Below are 10332 nucleotides of genomic sequence, written 5' to 3' on the forward strand. Positions count from 1 at the left end.
TGCACCATGACCAGCTCTGAAACCAGATTGCATAGCGGAGAAGGTGTGGTGGGATTCGAAATGGTCGGTAATCTGTTTGTTGACTTGGCTTTCGAAGACCTAAGAAAGGCAGGGTAGGATAGATATAGGTCTGTAGCAGTTTTGGTCAAGAGTGTCCCCTCCTTTGAAGAGGGGGATGACAGCAGCTGCTTTCCAGTCTTTGGGAATCTCAGACGACACAAAAGAGAGGTTGAACAGGCTAGTAATAGGGGTTGCAACAATTTCGGCAGATAATTTTAGAAAGAAAGGGTCCAGATTTTCTAGCCCGGCTGATTTGTAGGGATCCCGATTTTGCAGCTCTTTTAGAACATCAGCTGAATGGATTTGGGAGAAGGAGAAATGGAGAAGGCTTGGGCAAGTAGCTGTAGGGGGTGCAGTGCTGTTGACTGCGGTAGGGGTAGCCAGGTGGAAAGCATGGCCAGCCGTAGAAAAATGCTTATTGAAATTCTCAATTATAGTGGGTTTATTGGTGGTGATAGAGTTTCCTATCCTCAGTGCAGTGGGCAGCTGGGAGGAGGTGTTCTTATTCTCCATGGACTTTACAGTATCCATGGACTTTACAGTATGTGTTGCAGGAAGCTAATTTCTGCTTGAAAAAGCTAGCCTTGGCTTTTCTAACTGCCTGTGTATATTGGTTTCTAACTTCCCTGAAAAGTTGCATATCACGGGGGCTGTTCGATGCTAATGCAGAACGCCACAGGATGTTTTTGTGTTAGTTAAGGGCAGTCAGGTCTGGAGAGAACCAAGGGCTATATCTGTTCCTGGTTCTAAATTTCTTGAATGGGGCATGCTTATTTAAGATGGAGAGGAAGGCATTTAAAAAAAATAACCAGGCATCCTCTACTGACGGGATGAGGTCAATATCCTTCCAGGTCGATTAGAAAGGCTTGCTTGCTGAAATGTTTCAGGGTGCGTTTGACAGTGATGAGTGGAGGTCGTTTGACCGCTGACCCATTACGGATGCAGGCAATGAGGCAGTGATCGCTGAGATCTTGGTTGAAAACAGCAGTGGTGTATTTAGAGGGCAAGTTGGTTAGGATCATATCTATGAGGGTGCCCGTGTTTACGGCTTTGGGGTGGTACCTGGTGGGTTCATTAATAATTTGTGTGAGATTGAGGGCATCAAGCTTGGATTGTAGGATGGCTGGGGTGTTAAGCATGTCCCAGTTTAGGTCACCTAGCAGCACGAGCTCTGAAGATAAATGGGGGGCAATCAGTTCACATATGGTGTCCAGAGCACAGCTGGGGGCCGAGGGTGGTCTATAGCAGGTGGCAACGGTGAGAGACGTGTTTTTAGAGAGTTGGATTTTTAAAAGTAGAAGTTCAAATTGTTTGGGTACAGACCTGGATAGTAGGACAGAACTCTGCAGGCTATCTCTGCAGTAGATTGCAACACCGCCCCCTTTGGCCGTTCTATCTTGTCGGAAAATGTTGTCGTTTGGGATGAAGATTTCAGAGTTTTTGGTGGACTTCCTAAGCCAGGATTCAGACACGGCTAGGACATCCGGGTTGACAGAGTGTGCTAAAGCAGTGAATAAAACAAACTTAGTGAGGAGGCTTCTAATGTTAACGTGCATGAAACCAAGGCTATTACGGTTACAGAAGTCATCAAAAGAGAGCGCCTGGGGAATAGGAGTGGAGCTAGGCACTGCAGGGCCTGGATTCACCTCTACATCATCAGAGGAACAGAGGAGGAGGAGGGTAAGAGTACGGCTAAAAGCTATGAGGATTGGTCGTCTGTGAAGTCCAGAATAGAGAGTAAAAGGAGCAGGTTTCTGAGGGCGATAAAATAGCTTCAAGGTATAATGTACAGACAAAGGTATGGTAGGATGTGAATACAGTGGAGGTAAACCTAGGCATTGAGTGATGATGAGAGAAATATTGTGTCTAGAAACATCATTGAAACCAGAAGATGTCATAGCATGTGTGGGTGGAGGAACTGAAAGGTTGGATAAGGTATAATGAGCAGGGCTAGAGGCTCTACAGTGAAATAAGCCAATAAACACTAACCAGAACAGCAATGGACAAGGCATATTGACATTAAGGAGAGGCATGCTTAGCCGAGTGATCAAGGGGTCCAGCGAGAATTATACAGCTAGCCGAGCCATAGGTAGCAAGCTGGTAGAAGATGGGGGAGGTCTGTTTTTAGCCACCTCGTGCGTTTCCGTCTGTAGATTAGTGGGGTTCCGTGTGGTAGGGGGGACCAGTTCAATTGGCAAAATAGTTATAGTGGCCCAAGAAAATAGTCCGATAGACCTATTCAGATAGCAGCCGATAAGACAGCTAACAGTTAGCGGGCCGCAGATGGGCGTTCGGGTTACGTCGCGACTGAGGGGCCAGTTGGATAACTCCCTCAGGCAGATAACGTTGGTAGTCCAGTCGTGAAGGCCCGATGGGGCTCCGCATCGGCAGTAAAAAGTGTCCGGATAGGTGATTGTAGCCCAGCAGTGGCTGATGGAACTCTTCAGCTGGCTATCTCCGGAATAATTGATGTTAGCTCCGGGACCGACGTTTGCCAATAGTCACTCAGGTAGCAGCTAGCTAGCTGCAAGATCCAGGTGTAGATGTCCAGAGCCTGCGGTAGAAATCCGGGGATATGGAGAGAGAAAAGGTCCGGTATGCTCTGGTCTGAGTCGCGCTGTACAAAACTGGCGATAGCTTTTCGAGCTAATGGATAGCTGATGACCGCTAACCGTGGCTAGCTGAACTCCAACGTTAGCCAGTGAACTGGCTAACCTCTGGCTAACCTCTGGCTAGCTTCTGTTGTGGATTTCAGATTTGAGGTAAATAATGTTTTTTTTTTAAATTGGTGAGGCGGGTTACCGGAGAGTGTTTTGAGGTTGAGTTTTTAGAAAAAAATATGTAAAAAGATATGCGAAAAAAATATGTAAATATATATATATACACAGGACACGACAAGAGGAGGACGTCTGATTGCTATGCCAATCTTGGGAATGATATGTAAGGATTGTAAGGATTGCAGGCATGTTCTTTGTCAGTGGCTGTGATGTAGGGTTCAGTCAGAAGTGGTTGAACAGTCAGAAGAGATAATTAAATGGTAGGAGCGACATTCAAATCAAATTTTATTTGTCACATGCGCCGAATACAACAGGTAGACCTTGTAGACCTTACAGTGAAATGCTTACTTACAAGCCCTTAACCAACAATGCAGTTTTAAGAAAATACTAAAAAAAGTAAGAGATAAGAAGTGGGGCAGAAGGTTGCCTAGTGGTTGGAGCGTTGGGCCAGTAACTGAAAGGTTGCTGGATCGAAATCCCTGAGCTGACAAGGTAAAAATCTGTCGTTCTGCCCCAGAACAAGGCAGTTAACCCACTGTTCCTAGGCTGTCATTGTAAAAAATAATTTGTTCTTAACTGACTTGCCAAGGAAAGGTAAAAAAAAGTAAATGACAATAGCGGGGCTATGTACAGGGGGTACTGGTACAGAGTCAAAGTGCGGAGCCCCGGTATTGAGGTAACATGTAGGTAGAGTTATTAAAGTGACTATGCATAGATAATAACATATTTGAAGGCCAGCATCCCAGAGTCGACTCTTCACTGGTGTTTTGCGAGTACTATTTAATGAAGCTGACAGTTGAGGACTTGTGAGGCGTCTGTTTCTAGAACTAGACACTAATGTACTTGTCCTCTTGCTCAGTTGTGCACTGGGACCACCCACTCCTCTTTCTATTCTGGTTAGAGTCAGTTTGCGCTGTTCTGTGAAGGGAGTGGTACACAGCGTTGTACAAGATCTTCAGTTTCTTGGCAATTTCTCACAATTTTTTCTGGCCATTTTGAGCCTGTAATTGAATATGTCCGTAAACACACCAGCAAGCTGGTCTGCGCATGCTCTGAGGAAGCGGCTAGGGATGCCGTCTGGGCCGGCAGCATTGCGAGGGTTAACACTTTTAAATGTCTTACTCACGACGACCAAGGAGAAGGAGAGGCCACAGCCATTAGTAGCGGGCCGCGTCGGTGGCACTGTGTTATCCTCAAAGTGGGCAAGAAGGTGTTAGTTTGTCTGGACGCAAGACGTCCGTGACGTGTTTGATTTTCTTTTTGTAGTCCGTGATTGTCTGTAGACCCTGCCACGTACGTCTTGTGTCTTGTTACAATTTCACCATGAGTCGTTAATCATGAAACATACACTCCCACCCTTCTTCTTCCAGGAGAGATGTTTATAACTGTCGGTGCGATGCACAAAGAATCCCCGTGGCTGTACCGACTCCTACAGCATGTCCCCAGAGAGCCATGTTACCGTGAAACAGAGTATGTTACAATCCCGGATGTCTCTCTGGAAAGCAACCCTAGCCCTAATTTCGTCTACCTTGTTTTCTAGAGACAGGACATTAGCGAGTAAAATACTTGGAAGCGGTGGGTGGGGTGCGTGCCTCTAAAGTCTCACCAGAAGCCCGCTCCGTCTACCTCTCCTGTGGCGACGTTGTTTTGGGTTATCCTCTTTAATCAGTTTGAATGCCTTGGGTGGTTCGAACAAAGCATCCGCTTCGGGAAAGTCGTATTCCTGGTCATAGTGCTGGTAAGTTGACGTCACTCTGATATCCAATAGTTATTCCCGGCTGTATGTAATAACACTTTTCTGGGCTAGCAATGTAAGAAATAATACATAAAAAGGACGAGAAGCGAGGCGTTCCTCTCTGTCGGTGCCATCTTGCTGACTATTATTGGTGTCATTGGAGTTCAAGTAAACTCACTGCTTTATACTGGGATTTTTTCTTCCTTTAAAGGGTATAGAAGGTCAGTGATGTGACAGTAGTTTAGTGTGGAGTAGCCCACTGACACAGAACATACAGGTGTAGGCATATGTCTATAGCACAGCAGTCTGGAGAAAGATACAAGGTGATCTAGACTTACATGCTCTATAAGACAAATATTATTTTTATATACCTCCATAGGTACTATTAGGAAAATGATGAACTCTACACAATTCACGTAATTTATACTAGCTGGATATAATGACAGTTGACACTGAAAGTACTAGTATTTCATTATAATAACTGTGTTATACGTCTCCATAGCTTTTGTGAACACAGTGCTTATTGTGGTAATATATATGGAGAGAAGCCTTCACTAACCCATGTATCTGTTTCTGTGCAGCTTGTTTGTGAATGACTTGTATGGTAGCACTGATTTGTTTCCTGCTCTCATGACTAATTTGGTTTCAGATGACCATACAGTTTCCACTGTGTGCTGTTACCTACAGATCTTTTGCATGTACACATGGAACCATTGAATTCAGCAATTGTCGTATGACAGTTACTTTGCTACTGTATATGTTATCCACTACAGTATTACAGCATCATGACAACCAACAGGGTGTGTATTTTAATTTGTGAAATATGGTGTACTCTTTCGCAAAAAGCATCATAACACTGACTTTAACCATTCATTTGCAATTGTGTCAGAACGTTATAGGCAAAGTGTATTGTGTTATGATGTTATAGACGAAGTTAAGCCCACCTTATTGCCCACCTGCCACCATTACGTCCATCCCTAATGGAAAATAGGCCCTTTAAGGTGGTGGGACAACCAGACATCATTCTTGTTTTTCAAGTGCCACTGAGAGATATGTTTGACCCACAGAATAAAATAATACAGTAAGGGTAATGATGATGTATTGTATGTTTAACACACATTGGTCATGTACTCCATCCATCCTGTAAAAAGCCGTAAAAAGTTTAGGAGTTCTGTCACTTAAGATTATGTCCGAAACACCAGTATTTTTTTTACTCCATGCATACCTTACCATGGGGAAAGCAGAAGCTAATAACACAATAACAAGAGCATAAAAAAACATGTTTATTGAGTCATTAGGTACCAGGTCATTAGTCCACTCTATCACCTCGTTCCCTGGGAACCAATTAATGCAGCTATTAACCTGTAGTGCTCTGAGGGGCTGAAGGAGAGGCACGACTGGTCTTGAATGCACACCAAATGGTACCCTATTCCCTATGTTCACCAGAGCCCTCTAGTCAAAGGTGGTGCACTATATAGGGAATAGAGTGCCATTTGGGATGCCCACCTTCTGTCATCGCCTCTGGGAGTGCAGGTACATTTTAGTCATCTAGCAGATGTGTCCATCCAGATCGACCCACAGCAACCAGACCAGGCATTGGATGTAACAACCTTCCTTTTTAAAGTCATTTTAATATTTATTTTTTGGTTTTTGTATTTGTTATTTTTTTTTTACTGTAGTTTTACCCCTCACTCAACAACTTCACTCTCACTCATCTTCAGTTCCAGATTCCAACCTTCAGTTTCCCTCGTCTCATCCCACCTATCTCTGCTGGCCATCCCCTTCAGATTTCAGCGCATTAAGTGATGCTATGATGTCTGTTATTTTTCTAAATTTGGGGGTTTGATAAAACGTAGGCTAGATCTTTGTTCCATCTGAAGGACTAGGTTCAATAGTCACCGTTCGCCACTGCATTTTTAGGACATTCTTGGGACATTGTGTCATGGTCCCCTGGATCTTTTGTCTAGTTCCCAGTTTTTCCCAGGGACTTCACTACATGGTAGCAAAGAAATGTTCTCACCCCCCCCAAAAAGAAATTATAGCCAGGGCATGCATACCCTAGTTTCTCATTACACATCACCCCTTGCTACTGTTGCCAAACAAGTCAAGTCTGTGATTTGTGAACCACTAATCCATTCACAGCTCTTTGTCTTTTGACAATGTTAAGGACACCCACCAGTGCTTTTACCATATAATGTTTTCAACTTAGGTATTTGACATAGTGTACATGATTACATTGTGCATGTTCATTTATACAGTAATTATTAGAAACATGTCCTCATATGGGATTTGAACTCACAACCTCTTCATTCATAGCTTTCCAATATTTCTGCTATGCCACCATGTTTATGTCGATTTTAGAATGGCCTAAAAACTACCATCATGTGACATCCCCTTGACTATAATTAAATGTCTCCCTTTGGACATTGAATGTCTCATGGAAAATGTTCGACACAAATAGGAACCTTTTCATAATGTTCCCTAACGGACATCAAAATACAATGAACAAAAATATAAAAGCAACATGTAAATTATTGGTCCCATGTTTCATGAGCGGAAATGAAAGATCCCGGAAATGTTCCATACCCACAAAAAGTAGATTTTCTCAAATTTGGTCGACAAATTTGGTTACATCCCTGTTAGTGTGCATTTCTCATTTGCCAAGATAATCCATCCATCTGACAGGTGTGGTGTATCAAGAAGCTGATTAAAAAGCATGATAATTATACATGTGCATCTTGTGTTGAGGATAATAAAAGGCCACTCTAAAATGTACAGTTTTGTCACACAACAAAATACCACAGATGTCTCAAGTTTTGAGGGAGGGTGCAATTGGCATGCTGACTGCAGGAATGTCCAACAGAGCTGTTGCCAAAGAATTTAACGTTAATTTCTCTACCATAAGCAGCCTCCAACATTGTTATAGAGAATTTTGATGTAAGTCCAACCGACCTCACATCTGCAGACTACGTGTATGGTGTGGTGTGGGCGAGTGGGTTTGCTGATGTCAACGTTGTGAACAGGGTGGTGGGGTTATGGTATGGGCAGGCATAAGCTATGGACAAAGAACACAATTGCATTTTGTCGATTGCAATTTGAATGCACAGACACACCATGATGAGATCCTGAGGCCCATTGTCGTGCCGCTCATCAGCTGCCATCATCTCAAGTCTTAGCATGATAATACACAGCCCCATGTCTCAGGGATCTGTACACAATTTCTGGAAGCTGAAAATGTCCCAGTTCTTCCATGGTCTGCATACTCACCAGACATGTCACCCATTGAGCGTGTTTGGGATAATCTGAATCGACGTGTACAACAGGATGTTCCAGTTCCCGCCAATATCCAGCAACTTCGCACAGCCATTGAAGAGGACTGGGACAACAATCCACAATCAACAGCATGATCAACTCTATGCCAATGAGATGTGTTGCGCTGTATGAGGCAAATGGTGATCACCAGATACTGACTGGATTTCTGATCCCCACCCTTACCATTTTTTAAAGGGTCTATTCCCAGTCATGTGAAATCCATAGATTATGGCCTAATTTATTTATTTCAATTGACTGACTTCTTTATATGAAATGTAATTCAGTAAAATCTTTTAAATTGTTGCATTTTATGTTTACATTTTTGATCAGTATACCTTATAATAACATTATACTGTGTCCAAACTGGTACCTGTACTGAAAGCCCTCTTGTCATGTTTTAATGTTCCTACAAAGTTCTGACTATTGAACAAAGTCATCAGTGGGATGACGTCTCGCTGAAACCCTTAAAGACAACATTTCCCAAACTTTGACCTGGGGACCCAAAAAGGGTGCACGTTTTGGTTTTTGCCCTAGCACTACACAGCTGATTCAAATAATCAACTAATCATTAAGATTTGATTATTTGAATCAGCTATGTAGTACTAGGGCAAAAAAATGCACGTGCACCACTTGGGGTCCCCAGGACAGTTTGGGAAACGCTGCCTTAAAGGGACCTAATGGGAACGTTGCCGAATGTCCTTTGGACATCCCCTGTTTGCTGGGTTAAAACATAAATAAAGTAAATATAATCCAATTAGTTGCTTGTCATAAACTCAATATAGATCAATCTCTATGGAGTGGTTACATGTTGACACTGAAACTGCAATCCCATGTGAGTTTACACTATGGTATATTTAGAGGCTAGCAATGCAAGTTATTGGAGTAGTCTCCTCTGTCAAACAAGAAGACATTTCATGGACACAAGTTTTTTCATTTCTTTCACACCTCCGAAGTCTGATAATGTACAGGTAATATCGGGATCTTTTTTATAAAAAAGAGTTTGAGGGAGGATGTGAATTTGTTTTGTTAAAACTATTGTGTTTAGTCTGAGCCGAAACAGAATCAAATGATTCACACTTGAATTTATTCACATCCATACACACTCAAGCCTTGTAAGGAATAAGAATTGCTGCATTGACCAGAGGAAGATAATTAACAAAAGTTATGGAGAACTCAACCCAAGTCAAGTTCTTTTATCTCTTTGGCTTACAAGAGACATTTAACAACAAATCGGTCTATTTTATCTTGTCTCTTATCATATACCTTCTCATCATCACTGTGAATCTGACTCTGATCATAACAATCATTCAGGAGAAAGGCCTCCATGAGCCCATGTATATCTTTCTGTGTAGTCTATGTGTCAATGGATTGTATGGAACCACTGGTTTCTACCCCAAGTTGTTACTGGACCTTCAGTCAGATGTTCAGGTGATATCTTATGGTGGATGTTTGACTCAAGCCTATGTAATATACACATCCATCATGTGTGAAATGTCTACTCTAACAGTGATGGCTTACGACAGGTATGTGGCAATATGCAGACCACTACTATACCATACCATTGTGACATCTTTAACTGTTAGAAAGTTACTCTTATTTTCTTGGTGTTATCCTTTATTTATAGGACTCATAGCAGTTAGTTTAGCCGTCAGAATTCCTTTGTGTGGATCTCGCATTGATAAGATCTTCTGTGACATTCCGTCTATACTGAAACATGCATGTTTACCCAATACCATCAATCAGAATTTGAACAAATTTGTAATATTGGTTCATGTTTTACAGATACTATTCATTGTATTTTCTTACTGTCAGATTGTAAGGACTTGTGTAAAGTCAGCTAAGGGAAGGATTAAGTTCACACAGACGTGTGTGCCACATTTAATAACAATATTTATTTTCATCACAGTGACTCTGTTTGACACTCTGCAAGGTTGGAATAATGTAAATAGTACGCTAAATATGCGTAATGCAATGGCTGTACAATTCCTTATTATACCACCTGTCTTTAACCCTGTCATATATGGACTTAACCTCCAGCAGATTCGAAGGGCAGTTTTTAGAAAGTGTAATGCACATAAAATCATGGACATGAAACATTAGTTACATGATCTTACACAACAGGGAGACTTCCTGATTTCAGAAGTCAACAAATATAAAGGTAAAATTCTGCCAAAACTGTTGCAAGGTTAAATGGCGCCTCATTTCTTGATACCTGTCACCAAGAGCGCAACTTTTGTTTAGAAGTGGAGAGGAGGGGGGGGGGGGGGGGGCAACACCTGGCAGGGGGTCTGGGGGTCCTCCCTAAATTTCACTCTACCCGACCCCAAAAAATCTTAGTCAACCATTGAGTAGTCTTTTCTTTCAATCTAATTTACATTTACATTTTAGTCATTTAGCAGACGCTCTTATCCAAATGCATTTCATTTACATTTCATGCATTTCTTTTAT

General features: G+C 42.2%; 1 protein-coding gene across 1 annotated transcript; it reads left to right on the forward strand.

Annotated features, from left to right (window-relative positions):
• The first annotated feature begins 8992 nt into the window (after positions 1–8992).
• LOC115162816 (olfactory receptor 1D2-like) lies at positions 8993–9984 on the forward strand. The gene has a single exon (XM_029714236.1). The coding sequence runs from the start codon at positions 9049–9051 to the stop codon at positions 9982–9984; it is 936 nt and encodes a 311-aa protein (XP_029570096.1). The 5' UTR covers positions 8993–9048.
• The last annotated feature ends 348 nt before the right edge of the window (positions 9985–10332 follow it).

The sequence above is a fragment of the Salmo trutta genome, chromosome 26 (assembly GCF_901001165.1).
Source record: "Salmo trutta chromosome 26, fSalTru1.1, whole genome shotgun sequence".
Classification (NCBI taxonomy): Eukaryota; Metazoa; Chordata; class Actinopteri; order Salmoniformes; family Salmonidae; genus Salmo; species Salmo trutta.